The sequence below is a fragment of the Lagopus muta genome, chromosome Z (genome assembly GCF_023343835.1).
Source record: "Lagopus muta isolate bLagMut1 chromosome Z, bLagMut1 primary, whole genome shotgun sequence".
Taxonomy (NCBI): domain Eukaryota; kingdom Metazoa; phylum Chordata; class Aves; order Galliformes; family Phasianidae; genus Lagopus; species Lagopus muta.
The window spans coordinates 23,067,927-23,091,116 of record NC_064472.1 but is presented as its reverse complement, the minus strand read 5'-3'; the positions used below and the strand labels follow the sequence as shown (position 1 = coordinate 23,091,116).

Sequence of the window (23,190 nt, the reverse complement as noted above, 5' to 3'; positions counted from 1 at the left end):
CTTTGAAGTTGTCCCAAGCATGCTGTGAGAATTCTGCTGTTCTAGTTTTTGGTCCTTGTGGAAGAGGAATTCTTTAACATCCCTTCCTCTGTGAGACCTTGTTTGAAGGTTGAATCAGGTCCCAGGTCAAGGTCCTGTATGCTGAACTTAATTATCATTTTTGCTAGTGAATGATGCAGGTAACCATGTAAAAGGACATGGTAATGTTAGAAGTTCAGTACAAGAACAATGCTGACAGTGCTGTCAATGCTCTGATTCTTTAGACGGATGTTGATACTTGAGTTTTGAATACTTGAATTTTTTCTGTCCACCTTTAGCACTATCAGACCTGGGAGATAATTTTTTCTCTCTTAATTTTATAGTGCAGTTTATGTTTTCCCATTCACGACTTATAAAAGTTATAATTGTTTAGTTTATGTTGTGTTAGTATTGTTATTGTCTGTATGATCTTAATGTTCCACTTGCCATTCAGTAGACCAGCTAAGAGCATTTGACTTCATTTATTTATGCTATATGGATAGGAACAGCTATTAAGTATTGGGTGTTTTATCTTAAAGTTATATTCAAGACTCAGTACATAATACTTAGCAGCTGGAAAGTGTATACTTATGCAGTATATAGAGATTTCCAATGCTTTGGCAGAATCATTTTAAATTGAGGGGAAAAAATGAGTGAAGCTGTAATTTGCCTTTTGGAAATCTAGATGAATTTCTTATAACAATGAATTAACATAAACTTTCAAAGTCAAGTAGTATCCAGCTGCTGTAGATTTTTCATGTCTTCTGCAAGTAGCAGTAACAGTGTCTTCCCTTAGCTGAATTAACTGCTTATACTATTATATATAAAATAAAGTAATATAAATATTTATGGAATAATTTTTACTTAATGTATGCTCGTGAAGTTCATAGTAGATATTTCTAAGATAGAATTTCAGTCCTTTGAGGTAATCAGTGATATTGTTTCCTATGAATTATGTGAATCACAGCAACTTTGAACTTTTCTTTTTATAGCCCTACCTGAACCCATCCTTCCATCCCTCCAAAAAAATTACCCTGTAAGTGTTTCTTATGTATTTACTACATCATGTATGTATATTGAACTACTTATCTAAAATACATGAATTCTTAAGTGTCTGTAATGGGTTAAACAGTTTGTAAGCCTGGTCATTGATAGAATAAACTTGATTGTAAAAAGGGCGATTTTGCTTCTTTTGATAGTTTCTTTAATGAGAGCAGCTTACTTTATAAGAGAAGTTTTCACTCAGAAATGTGTGCTAATGACAGCTGCTGATCTAATTCTCTCTATGGTGAACTGAAAATATCCCTGTATCCCTCTTAATAAGTTTAGCAGAGTTGCTTCTGTCCAATTGTGGTATTTCAGTTTTCTGTACCTTCCAACAGCTGTTGAGTTGCCTGGTGTTTTTTATTTCAGAGACTGAGTAAGGTATGTTTGAGACATCTGTAACCTCACAACACCTTAACAAGAAAATGCCCTTCTGGCATAGCATTTGCAGCTGTATCCAGATCATATTTTGTTGATTTTAATCCTCTGTAGAATTACTACTGTAATTAGTGAGCTTTTATCTAATTCCATACCTAAAAATAACAGCTGATCTCTTAAATATTTGTTTGAGGACAGAAGAACTATTGCTGAGTAGTCTAGTGTCATCATTTATCTAGAGAAATTCCTTGTGCCTTCCTCCTAATTTTCATTTCAGTTGCTCTCTTTAAAATTTTTCTTTATTTGTTGTTGCTATGTCTTGATGTCCCTGTAGAGGTATGCTTTTTTTTTTTTTTTTTTTTACTGTTGCTAATAATTATGTGGAGATAGTGTAAGAAAGCTACACTTTCTTTTGCATATACTCCCTGTAATGCTGTAAAGGGAATATTTCATGATGCTATCATTGAGAAAATACTGTGGTGTCAGCCATCTTGGATAATTAGGATAATCGAGATGCAGAAGAAGCCTTTGAGCTAATAATAAATTAAAGTTTTATTCCTGTTTTGTAATCCTTCTTAGGTATACCTCTGATAAATTTTGGTGGTGTTTACTTTTCTCTGATTTTTGCAGTGCCATGTATCTTCTAATCTCTTCATTGCTGTGAACAGTAATGTTCAACAGATGCTGAAAAGCATCTAAGACTGTTTTCTAGTTCTTGCATGTTTAGCTATATCTCCTGAATTTTTTTTAATTACTAAATTTGCTAATTATGTTTGCCTAAATTTTATAAGCTGTAGTATTTTGAGTCTTGGTAGCATGTAACTTAAAGAAAACAGCTGTGAGAGTCAGTAACATATACTTGTTTGTAATAATAATTCAAATTGTAGTGTATGAACTGTATAAATGTCTTCAGAGTACATTACAAATATTAACGATTAAAACAAGTAAAGCAAAACTATATACATATATTTTTATACACAAAAATATATCCGTAACAGTACCATAATTCTGAAAATGCTGGTGAGTGTATAAAATGCAAGTTTTCACCTGCGAAAGAGATAAATCATTTGCAGGTTCCTGTGTTTCCAGAACACTGCTGTAAGAATAGCATTTTTATCCTGTCTCAGCATAAATTTTTGTTTCTTATCTTGCCTTTAGAAAATATTAGTTAATATTATAAGATTAGTAATAATATTAAAAGAGTACGCTAGATATGATTGCCACAGAACTGAACCAAAACTGTGGATTAAGATACTAAAAGAAAAAGAACATTCTGGAAATTTGTAAATACATTTTCCATTTACTCTCTCAATTAGCAATGTAGTTAAGTATTTAAAATGTGCTGCAAAGTTACAACCTCTGAAAATTGGTACTGAAAAAAAAATGAAAATGAGAAATACACCAAAATGATTTTGGTCTTATACACTGTAGTAATAATTATAGAACATAAGCAAATGCCAGTTGCCTAAAAAAAAAAAAAAACAAGAGATTTCTTGTGATTGCAGGTGATCAAAACTGTGTCTCTGTCCTAATAGGGCACATAAAAACTGCTTCTGAAACAAGCCACCCTCCTTAGTCTGTTTTTCTTCAGAAATCACAATTGCAGCTCTTTCTGCAACCTGAAAATACTTATGTGCTTTGAAGGAAATCACTTGCTTTAGATAATTGGTGCCTCGTAAAAAGTCACATGCTTATCTTGAATGAGAAACAAAAGGCAAATTCTGCGACTCAATATATCACTATCACATATGTGAACAGTGAGAAGTCCTGCAGTGCTGCCAGATCTGCCCACCTGTGCATTCTGTTGCCGTGTGGCATCTGGCCCAGCTGGCACCAAGCTGACTTTTTGCAGAAATGCTGAAGCATATCATACACAGAGTTAGATTCTGGAGATTCCACGTTGTCCAGCCAGATGAGATAAATAAGAGTAGCCCACAAAATGCATCAGTCTGTCCTGAAGTTTATACAGAACTTGCTTCTGTGTTAGATTTTCACAGATTGTCTCTGGAGATCTGTAATATCTTAGGTCATTACTGCTTCTGAAAAAGAAATGTACTTAACTTAAATGCCACATTCTGTATTCAAGTTTTTTGTGTGTAGGTTCTTTTTATTCTTTCAGATAGTTTGGGTAAAGAAGACACTACTGCTATCTTTGAAATAATTATATGGTAGAGTGCAGGCTCGTATTAGAGCTAGTAGGTTTGAGATACAAGCTTATGCTGTGAGAAAAAGCGATCAAGTTGTCTTTTTGGATTGAGTGTTTCTATATTGCAGTTATGGTAACTTGATTATAACTGCATTATCTTCACGTACACTATGTTAGTTCAGTTGCACCCAGCTTGGTGTAGGCTATCTTCTTCAGCCTCTACTCATGTTGTTCTAAAAGCTTGTAAATGCAAGTCTAGTTGAGAGATTGTCCCATGTAAAAATTCTTCAATGAACTGAAGGCAGAGTCCTATGTGAGATGATTCCGCTTGAGCTCATTGGAGTGATTAATATCAAGGATAATAGAATCTTTTTCTTGTAAGTTTTTCTTGAACTTCTAATAAACAAATTAAGGCCAGCTTTTGTTTTGTAAAAAAAAAAAAAAAAAATTAAAAAAAAAGTTTAAAAAAAAAAGTTAAAAAAAAATGTGCATCTAGATTAAGGTTCTATGTGTGTTTGTATGTACATACTCTGATTTTATTTTGACAGGAATCTTTTGATCCTACTATGCAGCTGCATCTTGTTCATCAGGCACCATGTACCATTCCTCCTTACCTCTCAAAAAATGAGTCAAGTCTCGGTGAACTGCTAATAGGCTTCTTCAAATATTATGCCACAGAATTTGAGTAAGTAATAAGCTCATCTTAGTGTTTTAGAATACTTAAAAGTTTTCATTTCTTCAGTATATAATCATTTATGATAGTTAAACAGTAAAGAACAGTAATGCAGGAGTAATAACTGACAGCAGAAACAAATGAAAAAAAAAAAAAAACACAAAAAGAAAATAGGAATGCTAATAGAGTATTTGATGTCTTTTTGTAACCCCAGCATTTTATTCTGTCAGATAAGAAATTAAAAGCAAAACCAGAAGAAAACACACATGAATATCTGGCTAGGTTTCCCAGCATTCAGTGTAAAATATTTAAATAATGGAATGATTATATTTAGCCTAAAAAGGTAACAATTATCTTTAACAAATCCGGTTTGAAAACTGTGTAGAGCTGAGAAGTCGGGTTGGGAGATGTCACCTAATGCAGTAACTTACGATACTTTCAACTCTTCCTACTACGGAAATAAAACTTAGTTTTACTGCTGTCTTGGTCATCTCTATATCCCTGTTAACTTTAATTCCTGTTTCAATATGAATAGAGTGTTTGCTTTGAAGTTTTCAAAATTCCACATAGTTTTGTAGAACTGTGAACTGGATGTAGAAGGAATACCCAAATTATTGCCCTTGTTGATGAAAAGGCAGACAGAAGTGTTTCAACATTTGTTGTGTGTGTGTGATAGCGAGCCAGTAAGAATAAACTTAGTGCCACACAGTATATGATAACTTTGTTTTGAGGTCGCTGATAGAAATAGTGTGGTAGGTGGGAATATGGATGAGTTTAATAGACACAACAGGAGGCTGTTAGTCGTATTTTTCATTGAGCTATTGTTTTTTATTGCTACAATCAATGTATTTTTCACTCTTTTCCTGTAGAACATTTACTAGTCTTATTATGCACAGATATATTTTTTTACAATTTTATTTTGGATGATACAGCTCTGAAGTCAAGTCACATCTAACTGACCTGTACTGTGCCAGTTATTGAATTGCAATGTGTTTGGTTAAAAAGATTACTAAAGAAAACACTACTTCAGTTTTCATGAAAGTGATTCTTATAGATTTCCATCTGTGGTATAGGACACAATACTCCAAAGTTTAATACACAGGATCCATTTTGCTGAAAGAACCGTGTATAATGGTCAGCAGTAATCGTATATGAAGATCATCATTTTGAACAGAATAAGTAATTGAAATTACTTGCCTGGATTGCTTAGCTGATCAACTGTTGCATGTATTGGTTACAAAGATAAATCAGGGTTGAGATGCATTATTTTAAATTTCCCCCTCAATCTAGCAAAGGTCAATAGATCTTTCAGTTAAAATGTATATTTTATTTTACTTGATGCAGTGAATAATACTTGATAGCAGGATGGATCTAAGGAATATGGCCAGAAGTCATTTTATCACCTTGTGTTGTTCAAATATACTGCAGGTTACCTTGTATTTGCATGTTGCTCCTTTCCACTGTCTTTTTCTGAGCTTTTTGTTGTGTATACAAGAAGTTAATTTTTTTTCCCTTTCTACTGAAATTGTGATGTGGAAGTTCCTGCACAGATAAGACTATAAGGGTAAAGCTTATACAGTTTATCAGCACATTTAGAAATTATCTTGCTTGATAGAGTTGCTTGATATCAAGCTTGTAGAGTTCAAATCTGCATGATGTTTCACATGATGCAGCTGGCTACATGTATGCTTATAACTCAGTTTTCACTGTCACTGTTAAAGCTCTGCAGATCAGGGAGAGAATGTGACAAAGTATAAAAATGTATGGAAAGAAATGTACTGGAAGAAAGTATTTGCAAACTGGTCCCTGTTTACCAGGCCCTCCTTAAAAGAGTGTCTGATTTCACTTCTACCTTCACTCAGTGAGTGAAGGCAGCAGGTTTCCTCTTGGCTGCTGTTTTACATACTAAGACCTTGAAGTAAGGCCTTGCTGCAATGAAAATACTGTTAGGGAATATAAAGACTGTCATCTTCAGGGGACTGTGCTGCTTTTACGCTTCTTGTTTCAAGTTAAGATTATCCTTGGTTAAGTTGTATTTGGTGGACATAATCAAAAATGAGCTACATTGTCTTGATAAAATATAAAGCACAATTCCTGGCAGCTCCCTTTAGGGCACAATTAGGTAACAAGGTGATCATGTTCTTCAATATGTTTGTAGTTTGTACGCATTTCATAAGCCAAAGCTTACAGGAATGGATGATAGTAATGCTTTGGAAAATGCAAGCTTTTAACTCATACATAGACTTACACCTGGTTTTCTATCAAATTCTTTCTTTCTGTATGTGGTACGCATACATGATGTGGGCTGTCACGCCAGAAATAACTGGTGACTGAGATAGCTCTTCAAATAATTGTTGTTAGCCTGTAGATTAAAATACAAGGATGTAGAATATTCACTTGGCATTGGCAATTGTGGAGTTGTGTGCAAGTCAAAGTGGTTAAAATCAATAAATCATTTGCTGTTGGTCATTCACTTCTAATTCATGCTGATTTTGGTACCAAGGCAGGGTTAATGAAGATTTAATGAGATAAACTAATTGTTTTCATCTTCTTATACTACTGAGCCAGTATAAGTGTTTTTATTTCTTGATGAAGGAGAAAGCCAAGTTTAACCTAAAGAAAAAAGAGATCAAGAGCAAAAGTGTTTTTTGAGGTGAAACAGTACTTGAGCCGGATAGTTGAACTGCCTGCTTCTTCCAGTCACAACCAATTTTCTGGAGCTGTAGTTTTTCTGTGATAATCCAGTTTCTTGTTTTTTCCCTTTGTGTGGGTTTCCTTTGTTTGTTTATTGTTGAAGAGCAATATACATGTTCTGTGGGATTACGGCTGACTTTTAAAAGTGACTTTAATCATGAGCTGTACTTGAGCTAATTTGCAGAATCTGTAGGCACAGACTTTTAGCTAATGTAAACTATCTTATCACAACTGACTTAATGCCTTTATGACAGCTAGTCTATGACCTATGCAGCGGAGTTCTTCCAGACTTAACTGGTGATTTACATTGCCTGTATCTTTGCGTTATGTCAAAAGATGCATACAAGCAGGAGATCCAGTCAGGTGTACATAACACCAGTTCAGCTAGCAGCATGCTGCCCAGTTATTTCTTATCCCAATAGTTGGGGTATATCGTGATCTGTTGTTGGAATTTCAGGCTTTTTGCTGTGATAAGGCATTTGTCTGGTCTAGTCAAGAACAACTGAAAAACGGCTGCATAGAACTGGTTGAGAACATAAAACTGTAAATGTTGCTCTGGTTGCCATTATGTTTGGCATATCACTGTGCCAAGCCTCAAAAAGATTGTTCTCTAAACTGCACTGCTCTTCCTGTTTCAGTACGATCATTTCTTTTGGTTCCATGGTTGTAAAACTGCAGCATGCAGTAGCTTACATTCAAAGGCTGCTTTGAGTTGTTCTAAATTTTGTACAGTTACAGAATATCTAAATTACCACATATACAAGATATTAGTACTTTCTAACAAGCTTCTTGCACTGGGAAAGCTCATCTGTAAGCATGCTTTCTTTTTCTATCTTGATCACTGAATGCACATTAATGAAATGCTTTGTCTTCCTCTGCTCTTAACTCTTTTTCCCAAAGAAATATCTGAAAAATTTATGAGACTGTAATTTATTTTGAATTTAGAAATAAATGCAGGACTCCATATTCAAGATAACATGCAAATCTACGATGTTCTGTTTTGCAAATGTTTTCATAAATATGCTAAAGTGCTTGTGGAATTCTTTCTTGTTTCCTACAAAGCATTCCTTACTTTTGTATAGTATTTTACACTAACTTTCTCATTACTGTAAAGTACTATAATATATAGGCTTGAGACAGAGCAGTAAGACAGTTTATTAATGTAAACAGACATTATTCATTCAGAATTAAGAGTTTAAAGGTCTGCAATTTCTTTTCCTTTTCCCTAGTTGGAGCCATCAAATGATTTCAGTTCGTGAGGCCAAAGCTATTCCAAGACCTGATGATGTTGAATGGAGAAACAAATATATATGTGTAGAAGGTAAAATTTAAAGCTACATTATCATTTTAACTACTGAGACACTAAATCAATCACTTAAATATGAGCACCATAAAATTTAATTATGTGCATGTGAAATATATGTATGCAGTAAATGAAGTTTAATCAGTGTAAATAGTGTTGGAAACAGTCTTACTGAAAACATTTGAGAAGGAAGCTTTAAGTTCTGTAGTGTTTAAAAATAGTTCCCCTGACCTTTTCTTCAAGAAGACTCATTGCCCTGTTACTTTTGGCACAGTGATTCAGGCTTTGACAAGGAATGGCCTTTATGGACAGTAATATGCTTGGCTGCTCTGTAAAAATAGCCTTCGGTTTTGCCAAGATTGATCTTCTGAAAAAACAGAGTGGACCATATTCAGATTCCTCTGTAAGAATATTCTTTGTTCTAGTAAAGCTTTGGCATTTCATGGCTTAGCAGTAAGTAAATTATGCATATGTTGATCCACTTGCAGCTACTATTTTTGATGGGCTTTTGTATGTGCAGTTTCCACAGACAAAGTGTGATACCCTCCAGAACTAGAGGTGAAACCCAGGCTGTGTTTTGGAGTCACTGGTCTTGGCACCTGTAGTTCAAGCTGAAATGGGAATTAGCACAATGGAAGAACCTATTTCTTGTTCTCTTGTTGCCCTTCAACTGCCATCAGTAGTCTACATGGAGAAGGTGAACACCAGACCAGGGAAAGTGAAAATAACAGAGAAGGATTGTGATGTTAGAGCAGAATATGAAAACAAAAGTAGGGAAGGGACTGGGAACTGTCATGTAGGCTGGAAAGAGTTGGCACCGTGAAGATGAAAGAAAAAAGAAAAGTGAGAGTCAGAGTGCAGCAGATGAAGGCAAATTTGCAGGACAGGAGCTGAAAAGCAACATGGGGCAGAAGAAGTAGAATTAGAAGTATCTGGTTTAGGACACCGAGGTAAGAAGTGAAGGTTTGAAATGTGGAAGGTGGCTTGGGTCCTAGCTTTACATAAATAGGAGACTATTAGGATTAGGACTCCAAACATTGGAGTTTTTGGAAAAAAGATTACTGGAGCTTGGATATGAGCCAAACAGTATGGCCAGAGATGTTGAGAGACTGCAGAAATCCTGTAGTGGAGGGGATAGGCGCAATAAGGCAGAAAGCCTGTGATTTAGATGCAGGCATTCCTCAAGACTTGTGGCAGGATGGATGTACATCCTGTATGTGTGCATGCAGTTTTATGTGGTTGTGCTATTCTGTGCGGAGAAGATTACCTACAGGTGAAATCAGTTATGTGGTTGGAGCTGTAAATCATATTTATGTCAGTGTCAAAATCATATGCTATGTCAAGCCACGTGGTGAAATTCCTGTCCCTTATGTGGACATTTGGAGAAAAAAAAGAAAAGAAAAAAAAAAAAGAAAAAAGTCGTGGAAGGAAAACAAAAACCAAAACCAACAGTTGTAGGGTACAATACACTGAAACCTATGAAGAAGGCTTCACGTTTGACTTCGCTGTCTCAGAGCTAAGAAATGTGAGAATTCAAAAATATCTGTGCAGCTGAAGTGATCTGGGATAGCGTTGTGCAGAAATTGCTGAGACTGTGTTCTGAATGTGGGAGGTGGGAATGCTCAGCAGCTGTGCCTTCTGCTGTCACATGATGCTGATGCTCTGTGTTACAAGGCGGCTGCCTGTATCTTTCAGGCTTTCAACTTTTTCATGGCATTTCAGTGTGGTGGAATAAGATTCATTTTCTATGAAAAAAGAATATTAGCATACAAAACAGCCATTTTAGAACAAAAAATTGTGTTTTAAGTTTTATTGTCTTGAGACTGATTCTCACTTTGTTTCTGCTTTTTGAGAAACAAAATAGAAGAGGTGCTCTTTTCGAACAGTTTAAAATTTGGCTGGCAATTACCACTATAGGGATAGAGAGAACACTGCTTTTACTGGCACATATTCCTTGTCAGAATCTCTACATTGATGGTGATCGTTCTGTTTTGAGGTTAAGTCTTGTCTGTATCAAACAATATAATACATTCTCTTTTTTTTTAAAAAAAAAAAAAAAAAAAGATAAGATTGGAAATGCTCAAAACCTGGTAATTTTATGAGAACTCAATTAGCAGTCACTTAGGGAAACAGGATTGAAAGCTTTCTATGCTGTATCTTATTTGTTCTTGTGCCAGACATTAAAAATAACAATAGAAATAATTCTTCAGGGTTTGTTTTGTAGCAGTTTTGGAATTTTATGATTATTTATATTTTCATTTGAAAGAACAATGTCTCTTTAGCCTTTCCCTCAAAAATTGGTGTTCAAGTTGTATTACATTCTTTTTCTTTTAATATTCTCAGCGTGTGAACAAAGTAACTTATGATGGAGTCTTACTGTACAGATGGTTAGAAAATGCAAAGTGGTGTAAATAGTTGCTGATTGCAGAAGTATTTCTACTTTGCTTCAGGGAATGAATTTGTCTGCTGACAGCTAGCAAATATGCAAGAATAAAGGGAAGATGTGAGTCAGTTTTTTGTGACTAGGAAGAGTGCCTTTTCCCCCTGTGAGTTAAGGAAGATTGTACAGCTGTGGTCTTGTTAATTCACAAAAATCTCACTTGGCTCAAAATAAATACCTAAAAGATCCTGGCATTAAAGGAGCAGTTATCATCATGTGTAAGACAAACAAAAGAAGTACCGTACTGTTTCACATGCTAAGGGATGTGGAATTCTTTGTAGCAGTAGGTCAATCTAACCAATGACATCTTTGGTACTAGAGGATTAGGTGATTCACTAATTTAATTGAAAGATTTTTGTTTCAATCAAAATTGTTTGATGCAAAAATAAATCTGCCATGTAAACATACATTAAAACCTTTGTATAGCTAGTGTGAAGAAAAAAGTTAAAGAAACTTCCCAAATGCAACATTTACTGCTTGAAATTATTTATTTGATTTAAATAGGTTTCAGTAATAAAACTACAGTGCCACAGAATATATTCCAAATTTCAAGTCCCAGTCCACACAATGTTGTAATCCCTCCTGATATCTACTTAGTGCTTTATTTTACCTTATGTCCCTACCTGAATAAAAGCAATTCACAACCAAGTGTTGTAGTTTAACACAAGTTAGGTAGCCAGGCAGCACACAGCTGCTTTCTCATACCCGCTTTTCAATGGGGCAAGGAAAGAAAATACAATGAAAAAAAATTCTTGAGTGGAGATAAGGACAGCAGTCAGTCACTCATAAATTACCATGATGGTCCAAACAGACTCAGTGTAGGGAAGATTATTGCAATTTATTGCCAATTAACAACAGGCTAGAGCAGTGAGTTGAAAGAAACTGCAGATGCCTTCCCTTTATTCACTTTCTCCTACCTGCTCCCCCAGCAACAGGGGTTGTGGTCAGTTCATAACTCTATCTCTGGCACTTCTTCATGGCCACCTTCTGCCCCTGCTTCATGTGGGACAGGATGCCATCCTTCCTTTCTGATGCTGTGTGGGCTCCCCACGGGCAGCAGCTCTGCAGGCACAGCTCCACACGGCTCCGTCCCACAGGCCCCCCCTCAGGAGCTGCTCTGGCACTGTCCCACGGGCGGCAGCTGCCCCAGCCCTCCCGCCCCACCGCAGGCTGCTCCCCACGGGCTGCTCCTGCGGGGTATCCGTGGGCTGTGCCTCCTCCGGGCCTCAGCCACTGCTGCACCGTGGGCTCCTCCGTGGCTGCACGTTTGCTCCACGTGGTGCCCGTGGGCTGCAGGGGGACGGCCTGCTCCTCTGTGGGCCTCTATGGGCTGCAGGGAGCTGCTGCTCCACGCCTGGAACACCTCCTGCCCCGCTCCTGCCCAGGCGGTGATGGCTGCAGGGCTGCTTCTCTTACATTTCCTCACTCCTCTCTTCCAGCTGCTGTTGTGCAAGGTTTTCCCCTTTCTTAACCTCACTGCAAGTCCCTGTTGGAGCAGCTGAGACTGGCTCTGATCTGACATAGGGTGGTGCTGGGCTCTGCTCACAGAGGTCTTCACTTTTCTGATACCAAAGCCTTGCCATGTAAACCCAGTGCACCAAATAAACAAAAAAACAGTATGCATTTTTATGCTTTGCTGGCTTTTTAGGACATTAATATATTCCAGCAGTCTGAAATATACTTGTTATTTAAGTAGTTTTCTAGTAAGGCAACAAAGACTTAAGAAATCATTTTTCTACTGCATCATAATACATAATTGTTTAGCAACTGTTATTTTTCCATATGTTAGGAAGTTTTATCAGGAGGAAATAGTACTTTAATTTAAAAAAATGTTCCAGAGGAAAAAAAGGAAAACATTAAAAACCATATAAACTTGTAGTCTGATAGCTGCAAACTTTAGAATCTGTTGTTAACTTCTGAATAGATATAGATTCTTACAGCCATTCATAAAAATCACATCATACCCTAAAAAGCGATATTTTAATATTTTTTCTGTATTTCACTAGAAGTGTTGCATGAGATGAATCTAATGTGTAGTAAGTCTTAAAACATTTCCATATACAAAATCTTATTCTGATATCGTAGACTAATACGCAGTCACAGATAATTACTGATGCATGAGTTCAGCACAACCAACATATTGTGCTTTGCAAGAAATAATGATTTCACAGTATTTGTGGTTTACATGTTAGAGCGCTTAGGGTTTGAGACTATTCTGGATTAATATTACACAAAATCTGATTTGAAAAAGAGGCTGGAATCAGCTGCTTAAAACCTATTGGGAAGAAATGGTATGTTGACTTTTTCCTCCTCATTGCTAGCTCTGTGAAATAGAATAGCTGTAGGTTTTTTTTAACACTTTTAATGTTTGCCTTTGATCTTGCAGAGCCCTTTGATAGGACAAACACTGCTAGAGCTGTACACGAAAAACAGAAGTTTGATACTATCAAAGAGGAATTTTTTAAGGTAAAAATAGCATCCATTTTATTTTTCTGGTCACTTTGGTTTTCAAGATGGCTAAACAAATGATAGTTATTGTGCTTGCCTGATTCTGATGGTTATGATTGTCCTTATATCATGTAGTGTGTATAAAGTGTACTTGATAAGTAGATTCAGTATAGATTGCATATATTACACATATGGGTACTTCATGTTTGTAAACCTACAAAATAGAATATACATATAAATATGCATAAATAAAAAACTATTCTAATCTTCTTTAGGAAAATAAAGTAATGTAAATATGGCTCACTGCTATTGAGTGATATCTTTTCCTGTGACTTTAATTGCACATTGTGGGTAAAATGAACTGTGCATTAAGATAGGAGGGCCAGTGCAATTATTCCCAAGTTCATGATCTAAAAGATGTGACAGCTGTGTCTTGGAATACACAAGAACACTGAAGAAAATGTTAACAGTAACTTTAAAGACACAAATTCTGCAAATGACAGAGTATAACTGCCTGTATCAGTAGTTTTGGTATGTGTGCTTTTAGGACAATTATTCTGCAGTTAGAGAATTAATGTAATACTTAAATAATGTGAATATCTGTCACAGTCTCCAGAAACACAAATCTGCTCTCTTCTTGAAAGGATGTACCTTTCTCAATAGTCCTCTGCATTTTGTGTACTTCTCAATTATTTTTCTCTGCATAAATAAATAAATATCTTTCCTCTAGAGGAGAAAAATATCAAATTTATTTTCGTGGATCTGTGAGGCTTACTGCTTAAAAGGATATTTAAATATTGATGGAAAATATGATTTGTCCTTCTAACCCTTCTACTTTTTTCCTCAGTCTTGGCAGATACTGCGAGACAAGAAAGACTTGAGCTTTGTATTACCTTTGAGAGCCACCATACAGAGAAGATAACAAACTTCTTTCATTTTCTCCATATTGGATCCTGCTGAAATAAAGAACAGTATCAAAACCCAGGTTACACCCTTGTTATTTTATTATGTGCTTTTCTTGTTATGCTTTTGTTAAGGATATCTTTGTAAGAAAGACTTCATACTTTATTATTGACATTTATTAATGCAGTTGTTCACTCAGAGATGTGCTTTCTGAGAACACTTGTATTGTTGATTTCTGGAAGAGAATGTTGTGACTAGAGCAGCAGACCACAGGAGTAAATCTGTTGTAAACAAAGTATGGGAATGTACTGACTTTCCATAATCTATGTTGTCATCAATTCAGACAAATTCAACAATGAAATGACTGAAATCAGAGCTAAACAGTGTATGAGTCTGTATCCTTAAGGCACTGCACACAAACTGTCCTTGATGAGCAGACAGCTTGTGCTTTCTGTTTAATGCAGTATGCACTTTTGCTCAGTTTGGCACTTCCCAGTTATATTTTTATTTTATATAGAACAAAAGCAACAATTTATGAAAATTAAGCTAGATTACAGTTGGTAATGTTCTGGATATTAAGAACTGTAATCTAAAATGGAATTTTCAGTCAACAGTTCTACAAGAAAGTTGAACTGAAAAAGGACAATTCAGTTTATGTGATTGATTCATGTTCACGTAGCGGACAAGATAATTTTTAGTGCTTCCTTTTACAAATTCAAAGTAGTAGCGTTATCTGCGTAAAATACTCCTGCCCTACAGTAGCTACACTAAGCTGGGATTTTGTTTTGATTTTGTGTAAATGTTTGTTAACTGGTAGGCTGCTGTAAATTGATTTCAAATAAGTAATCTTAAAAATTGTAGCTTTTCCAAACAACGAAGTAATGAAACTTTTTAGACCTGCTGTAGCACAGTTTGTGCCTGTCATGTGTTTGTTATTCATTGTCAATACTTCTAATTGATGTCAAATGCATATTAATGCATTTTTTTTTTTTTTTAATATTTTGTATGGTGTCCCGTGGAATAAAGTTTCTGGAAGATACAGCTTTCTTTGATGTTTTATGTTTGTTTGTATTGGACATTTGATATAGTTCCTATAATTAAGTAGAAAAGGAAATGAATGTAAAGGTCAAGGCACCTGTTACAAATAAAAATTTTCTACGGGTATTTTGTACTGTGTCTGTGTGTGGATACAATTTTCATTTGTTGCCACTTCTAACAAGATTGTGAAAGCCCTTACAATTCGAAATAACGTGGATTATTTTTTCTTGCGCAAACCTTAGGTTCTAATTTATTTAAAGTCTTACAATTTAGAAGTTCTAGGAACAGTAAATTGTTTGCCTGCTGGAAGTTTACTTTCTGCTCATTCTTAATCATGATCTAATCTATCTGATATTTTGGCTTGCTTCTTGAAACAGCTTCCTTTTAACAGGCTTTTAGTTTTAATCTGACTTTGTCAGTCATCTAAAATGTTCTCCCTCTATGTGGATGTTCCCTGCATCATCCCTCATTTTTATCTAGTGGTGTAAGCATGGGTGAAGCATTTCATTTTGCCCTGTTTTATGTAAAACACTACTAAATTTTTTTAGAAAAGAATGATGACTAGATTCAAAGATGTCTGTAGATTGCGGTGAGGGGGATGTTGCTCCTTTTTTAAGAAGCTCTGGGCGTCTCTTTTCCTACAAAATGTAAACTCCCAAAATAGTATAATTAAGAAGGGACATCATGTTCAAATTCAGCAAAAATGCATTTTAAGTAAGCTGGATGTGAGGCATCAAACTGTAAATGACCATCACGTAAGGCTTTACATTCAAAACATTTATAGGAAAGAAAGCGCCTTAGATTACTGCTTTATGTTTGAAACAAGTTTTTCCTGAAATGCAACTTTATAAAAACTGACCCGTCTTATTAATCATCTTTACACAAGCTTGAGATGACCTATGTTTTTACAAGTAATCCAGTGTGTTTTTCTTCAGTTCATTTACTTCTGATAAGCTATACTTATAATCAAAATTGTAAAAAGTAGATGGTAGTTTTGCCAAATATCAGGACAAGCATGTTTGTCACAAAACTCCCCAGTACTTAAATTACAGTAGCAGGCACCATCAAAGCAGAATGACTTAGCTTACCTTGTAATGAAAGAAGCAAATTGAGTAAGTGGTTATCTGGCATAGTGCAAAGAAAGTGGCACTACTTTCATATATTGAAAAACGATCTGAGATGGTCAGGAAACAAATTTCACTATATGTCATGCTGTCACATTCTTTGTCAAGGCAAACAAGAGCAGCACTACTTTCTGTGGAAGTGCCAGGCAACTGGAACAACATCAAGTAAATGTGATACTTGGTGTGTGTTGGACTGTAACTTTTGATAGAAAACTTCAGATAACGTTCCACAGTATAAATAGTTTTGGAATTGTTTTGCCACAGTTTCATAACAAAACCCTTCATTAACCCTTCCTTCCCCCCCCCCCCCCCCCCCCCCCGTGAGGGATACTTACGCTGGGAGACTTTTAGTAGGAAGTCTGTTTTTCCACTGCTGACCAAGGTTTCGAAATGCGTGCAAGATGCTAACATCTCCCTGAGCTAAAAGATGCTGTAGTTCAGCTCTTGTATTTTAGGGGTGGCTTTGGGTACTTGTTTGTGGCAGTAGGTTCACTTGTCGCTTCCCGTCTGAAATGATGTTAGAAACTGTTATGCCTTATCTAGGATTTGAAGAACTCTCTAGTCTTCTAGCAAAACTTCTAATTAATAGACTCAGATTTGTATTGGAGAGCTACATGTTATCAAGAGCTTCCAATTCAATCATCGTAACAGAACTGGAATAGGCTATACAGGGGCTGTGCCATGTGCCCCGGCACCCGGTTGGTGCTAGGACCTGGGGTGGGACCAGCAGCGACAGTGCTGCTACTTTGCTGCTGTCTATTTAAAGACTGCCCTGAATCAGGAGATGTGAGAGTTGCTGGGGATGACAGTTGCTTCAGGCAACCCTGGGGAGGACAGGGTCGGGGGTAAAAATCAACGACAAGAGCCTGAGCGAGAAAGAACATGGAGGGATACCATGGTGCAGAGTGTGACCGGGCATCTGAGACCTCCTCCTTCATAGAGGATGAAGAAGAGGAGGAAGAAGAGGAGGAGGAAGAAGAGGAGGACGAAGAAGCCGTGGACCCAGAGGAAGCAGAGGAGCTGACTCACAGGTACTGCCTCCCCTCGCAGCGCTGCCTGGAGAGGCGAGCGTTTGGGCCTAAGCCTGCTGAGTCCCACTTTTCCCCCTTGTTGTCCTGCCATTCCTTCAGGGGCTTTTTGATTACCGCAGCTATGAGACGGAGGCTGTTCTGGGTGGAAATGGCTGTAATGAGATTTGTGCAGCAAGCGCCAGCCCCGAGTTCCCTAAAAGCTTTTCTATTTAAAGAGCTGCTGGCCTGCCAGCTCAAGTGGCATCTCCCTGTGCTCCTCCCCTTCTGGCTGACTGTTACATATCAGTCCGAGAAACACGGGAGGTTTGCCTGCTGAACAGAAAATGATCAAATATTGTAACAGTGCTTTGGATGTTTTTCCTTTTTTCTATCCTTGCTCCCTTCCTACTCATCCCTCCCTCACCAGTCTGTGTTTCCCAAAAAAGGAAAAGCTTGTTCTATGACAATCAGGACTTGTGGGGCTGATTTTCAGTTGTGAAATGAGGAATATTGCACCACTTCGATTTCTTCTTTTTTTTTCTCTGTTAGTAACTGTTGCACAGAAGCTGTTGTCCTAACACTGCACTTGACTGCAAGGAGAATGAGGAGAGGGAGCTTGTCCCAGTGTGCGGTGTGTGGGGCTGGTCCCGCACTGAGGCAGGTGTCTGCAATTCAATCCAGCCCAGCGGGCTTCACTGGCCACAAAGAGACAGAGAGGCCTGAGGGTTAACCTCTGTATCAGGTTGCAAGATTTTTTTTTAGCAAAGTCTATCAGTTTGGGGTGGGCACCCTAGGGAGAACCAAAAGCATCAGTGTTGGCAGTTTAAGATACTTTCAGAAAGCAATTTTGTAAGAAATTTAGGTCATACAGTTCCTCAAACCTATGTGCTGTGGAACCATCCTGCATTTACAAACTGCTCTGTGTGTGACACCTTCTTGTTTCACTGGTCTTTGAAGGAGAGAGTGAGATGGCCACAGAGCGGGGTGGGACAGCCTCTGTGCAGCCTGAACCATCCCAAATACTCTGTAGGGAACTAAATTCAAACAGGGAAACAGCCCTGGAGAGCAGGAAAACAAGCATCTGTGCTGTGAGAATGAAGAGCCGGTTTTTCAAAGTGAAGACACTGCCTGTGTGTAATGCTGCTTTTATCCCAATGGAGTTGTTCACTCTGGCAGAGAGCAGGGTTACTTAACTATAAACATGTGTACAGTACAACCCAGTATAAAAACAGCTAAAGCTGGAGCTACTTGCTACCGACAGCAAAACCGCCATGGGCTGGATGGATTTTTAATACAACCTGCAGTTAAATAGCTAGTAACAGAAGTCAAACTGTAATACTGAACTAGGAATGGCTAACTTTTCCATTAAGGGAAGGCTCATGTACGTATGTATGTATGTAATAATGTAGTTACTGTGCTCATTCTGGGAGGTCATCAGCCTTTCCAGAAGTGCCTGTTCACAGCTCACCACAGCTGCGTCTTGCTTCTAGCTCACAGCCTCTGCAACAGAAATTCAGGCACTGCATCGCAATCTTTAATTAAATCAAAGAAGTCGTCCCCTTTAGATGTCAGTTCTATTACAAATTGCAGAGATCATACCTATCCTTAACCATCTTACTAGTAAGAGAGATCAGCGTCAACCAGATGGGTTTTTTAACAGATGCATTTAATGCTAACCAATTATAATTTAAATCCATTTGATTAATTAGGCTAATGGGGATGGAAAATGTTGGTTTTGGCACAGACATGGTGATACAGAAACTGCTCTGGGCACTCAGAAATAGTGTGATAAAAGTTAAATAAAGCTGATTCTTTAACTGTTTAAGATTTGTTGTTGCAAATATCAGTGTGCTTGTGTATGTTAAAGCCTTCTAATACTCTTACTGCGGGGCAGAACTCCTTGGAAGCAGTGGCTAGGCAAGACTAGCAGAGTCAAGCCCCTGAGATATACTTAATCTGTGCAATAATTACTGGTTAACAAACATGTTTTAAAGCCCCAGTTGCAGAACAGATTTTTTTGTGTGTTTTGAAAACGTAGCCGAGAGGATATGTAACCAATATGCAAAGCTGGCTGGAAACAGTCTGTCCTGGATCCTCCTGTCATGGGTTTATTTTTAACAGCCCCTCTCTGCCATTTTTGTGCTCCTGCTCTACATGCAGTTGAATAGCACCTGATTGTGCAACACTGCAGTCAGCGGGAACTTTCCCATGGGCTCCTTCTATTTCCATCTTTCAAGCATGCATGTTCTCATTCCTATTTTATAAAAGAGTTATGCAACCCAATGATGGCCCAAGGTCAGGAAGTGCTTCTGTGAGGAAAGCAATAGAGTAGTGGTGTTCCCCTGCTCCCTTCACAAGTTCCAGCTGGTCTGCACCACTTCCACACTTATCCTTTTGCAGCATTATGGAGTCTGGCACATTTATTGCTGCAGTTTTCTTCATGTATGCCTCTTCCAGCAGAGATGGCTGGCCTTTGCATCTTGCTATTCCCCACCAGCTGCTGGAACACAAGTGGATGCCTGTGTGATGGGGCTCTGATGGTACACTAGGGTAAAGGTTGCTGTTGTTTTCCTTCTGTAGTACAGATAAATGCCAGTCAGCTATCAGACCCCCATGGGTTACTGACAGCACTGCTGAGGACAAATAGAAAATAGTATTTCTCTGATGGAAAATGCTTTGCTTTGGGAAATGCATCACTTAATTTTTAGTGTGCTCAAAAAAAATGCATAAAGCTGCAGTAGAGCTTATGACTTGCCTAAGAATTATGAAGCCCTTCTAAAGATTTTTAATGTAATATTTAAATAATTTTATTTCCTCACACTTTTTTTTGTTTGTTTGGGGTTTTTTTGGTTGGTTTTTTTTTTTTTTCAACTAATGAAACCAAGACATGGCATCAGAACCTATTATGAAGCTGGTCTAAGGCATCATGTCCTTGTTAGAATAGATAACCCATTGATCCTCAGAGGGTTCATGCAATATCTTCTTGCCTTTGGGCATTTTGCTCTCTGAGATTGATAACTCTTGACAGATATCTTTTGTTTCTAGTTCTGTGTAGAATTAATCATTTAAACAGCAGAATTGCTTTGAAAGCATGTGTTTTATATCTTAAAGCAAACATGAGCATGATGTTGTTAAGTTTTAATTTTAGTTTTAAGTTTAATTTTTGTGTTGATAACAGTTAGATTACAGTCCAGCTATGGAAAGGTAGTACCCAAGTGGTTTATATACCCTCTAGAATACCTGAGTCTCTAACAATTCCCTGATGTGTGTGTGGCTCCAGATCAGTTCTGCCTCTCATAACTTCCCCAGCCAATTTACTTTTGCAGTGGGAAAGTCTCAGTGTATGTCAACATCCAGGATTTAGAAAAAAAGGGCTCTGCAGCCAATTTAAAAGCACTTCCAGGTAACTTCACTAGTGGTGACATAAGCAGGACAGTAAATGAGGAGAAAGTCGTAGATTCTTGACTTCATTTATTTATTTGTTTTTAATAAGATAAGTAATTCCACAGGAAGATCTGAAGTTAGCAGGACATTAACAAGTGAAAGGCTGGATTTAAAATTTCTCTAAAGCCTAATTCTCTTACTCTTAAGAAGGAAATGCATGAGCTATAGCCCTAGAAAATGCACAGCACTTGAAAGAGATGATGCTGAGCTTATGATTGCTGTAGGAAAAAAGGGGCAGGAAGGTACAGGCAGAAACTGCACAAATAAATGGAACAAAATCACAGAAAAATGACGTACTTCTTTCATCTGGGATGGCAATTTGGTCAATGCACTGTGTCTGATCCTGGTAGCAGTCTTCAGGAAATGAGATGTCTTATCCGTGCAGGTCACTGCCACATCTTGATGTCTCAGTTGTTTCACTGAGGTTGTTTCCAGCTTGCAAGATGTCATGCAGCACAACAACAAATTTGAATCACACCAGAATTGACGAGGTCTGATGTGAAGAGGATGAAGAGAGGCTCTGGATGATTTTAGAGAGCAGGTGCTTCTAAATGTTCCTCTGTAAGGGCAGTGGTGTAGCACAGATGGGCAGACTTCAGTGTCTGAATCATCCTGCTCTGGCAGACCGGGAGGTGAAAACTCTTCCCAAAGTAATATACAAGGGGACGTGTGCCCAGCCTTCTATGCTGGACTAGAAATCTGAAATCCCACCAGACGCAGCCTTCCAAGAGGCAAAAGACTATGAGAAGGAGGAAGTGGGAAGAAAAATCTGGGGTTTGGGCTTTTATGACAGGAGTAACAAAACAGATTATCGGTGTCTTTGAAAACTGTAAAAGGTTTGAGCCAATGTCCAATAACAGATAAACATGACAAAGGGATGGGGTGTGAAATGTCCATCTGAAATAAAGCAGCAATGGCTTTTGTCCTTAGACGCCAGCACTTTCATATCTTTATTTATGCACCTGAAATATTTGGAGCATATTTTTTGCAATGGCAGACAGTTCCTCCAACTAGAAAGCTTCCACTGTGCAGCATACAAGGGGTACACAAAACTAGAAGAGAATTTGTTACTGGATGACAGTGACTTCCATTACTGTGAACTCAGATAAGACATTAATTCTTCCTTAGTTTTAATAATATTGATTTGCTGTTGTTGTTGTTCTCATCTTTGCTAAGCCCAAGTCAACTAATGCTAAACCATGAAAATGGCAAAGGAAAAGCTAGCAGCAAAATTGATACCGATTTTTTTTTGCTTCATTTTTTCCTCTGATCTATAGATATTACCTTATGAAGCCAACCTTACTAGAGAATACCATACCTAGGCAGGTAAACAGCTGTACATGCCGCATTTATATTTGAGTTTTGATGTGTTTTTTCTTTGGTTCTGTTTGGGACATAGGTGTTGGGTTTGGGTTTTTTTGGCTAAGCAATGATTATTTATCATACTGTCAGATCTGCAAGCATATTCGCACAGTTAGGTAAAGGTAATGCCAGCAGAGCTAAAAGCATTAGCAGACTAGAATCTTTTCTTTTTTTCCCCCTACTGAGGTACTGAGCAGTTTTGCTGAGAGACCTTTCCAAATTCTTGATGGTTTGCTGATGGAGAGAATATAACTAATACTGGATGCTCCTCACCAATATTCTCTTGGCCTTCGGCACACTTGTAATGCTGGATCACAGCTTCTGGTGTCACGTGGGTTCTGCCTTCTTCACCTTTGCTTAAGTGTTTTATCCAGATCACGTAGAAAGTGGCCTTATCCTCTGTTTATCAAAACCTAGCCATAGGTTTGCACCCTTCTCCACTTCTTCATCAGCTCCGCTGAAGCCTCTGCCAGCTAAGAACTCTACATTTCTTTCAATCTGCTACTAACAGAGTTCTCCTTAATTAACTAACATCTACACAAGGAATACTGGGGTTGATAACAATAATCCCCATTCATGTGCTTCCTTGAAGTAACTATTGCAGCCCTAGTTAGTTTTTTTCTTATAATAGCACTATGTTTTAGTGTATTTTTATTTCTTTCACTATTCTTTACATTCTTATTTCTAAGTTTGTTGGTTTTTGTTTCTTTTTCAAAGCTTCCAAGAACACATTTCTACATTTTTAAATTTATTCAAATTTTTTTAAATGAGACTAGATTTAATTGCAGGATGTTACATTGCATTGATTGCATATCATAAGGTTTCAAGTTATTATTATAAAACACTGTTATTTCATTCAGGGATAGCCTGGAAGGTTTAGATTGTTGAATGTATTCTAAATTACATTATTAAATATGTATACTGCCTAGACAATGAAACAGGAGAAGACAGCAACAAACTGTTCTCTACTACCATGCAGACTGTATAATCATTTTACAATTAGGAAAAGAAAGTGTAGGTGCTATAAAACACTGTCATTATGTTATGCATGTTTAGTGCAGTGTTTAAATTATAGTATGAGTTAATCAGGTACTGGTTCAAAATCCATTTGATCTCACACTCACAAACAAGGTCAGATGAAATGCAGTTTTTCCTGAATTGTCAT

The 23,190-nt window shown here is 37.4% G+C and overlaps 2 protein-coding genes across 3 annotated transcripts in view; both read left to right on the top strand.

Annotated features, from left to right (window-relative positions):
- The window catches only part of TENT2 (terminal nucleotidyltransferase 2), a 41,106-nt gene extending 25,889 nt beyond the window's left edge, over positions 1-15,217 (top strand). For both annotated transcript variants that reach the window (XM_048931170.1, XM_048931171.1), the window contains 5 exons: positions 1,011-1,054; positions 4,135-4,271; positions 8,183-8,274; positions 13,083-13,162; positions 13,992-15,217. In XM_048931170.1, coding sequence (XP_048787127.1) covers positions 1,011-1,054; positions 4,135-4,271; positions 8,183-8,274; positions 13,083-13,162; positions 13,992-14,066 — 428 coding nt within the window. In that variant the 3' untranslated portion in view covers positions 14,067-15,217. The remainder of the gene's footprint in view (positions 1-1,010; positions 1,055-4,134; positions 4,272-8,182; positions 8,275-13,082; positions 13,163-13,991) is intronic.
- A 1,769-nt stretch (positions 15,218-16,986) lies between these two features.
- Positions 16,987-23,190, top strand: part of CMYA5 (cardiomyopathy associated 5) — a 48,973-nt gene continuing 42,769 nt past the window's right edge. Inside the window, exon 1 of the mRNA XM_048931234.1 lies at positions 16,987-17,240. Coding sequence (XP_048787191.1) covers positions 17,092-17,240 — 149 coding nt within the window. The 5' untranslated portion in view covers positions 16,987-17,091. The remainder of the gene's footprint in view (positions 17,241-23,190) is intronic.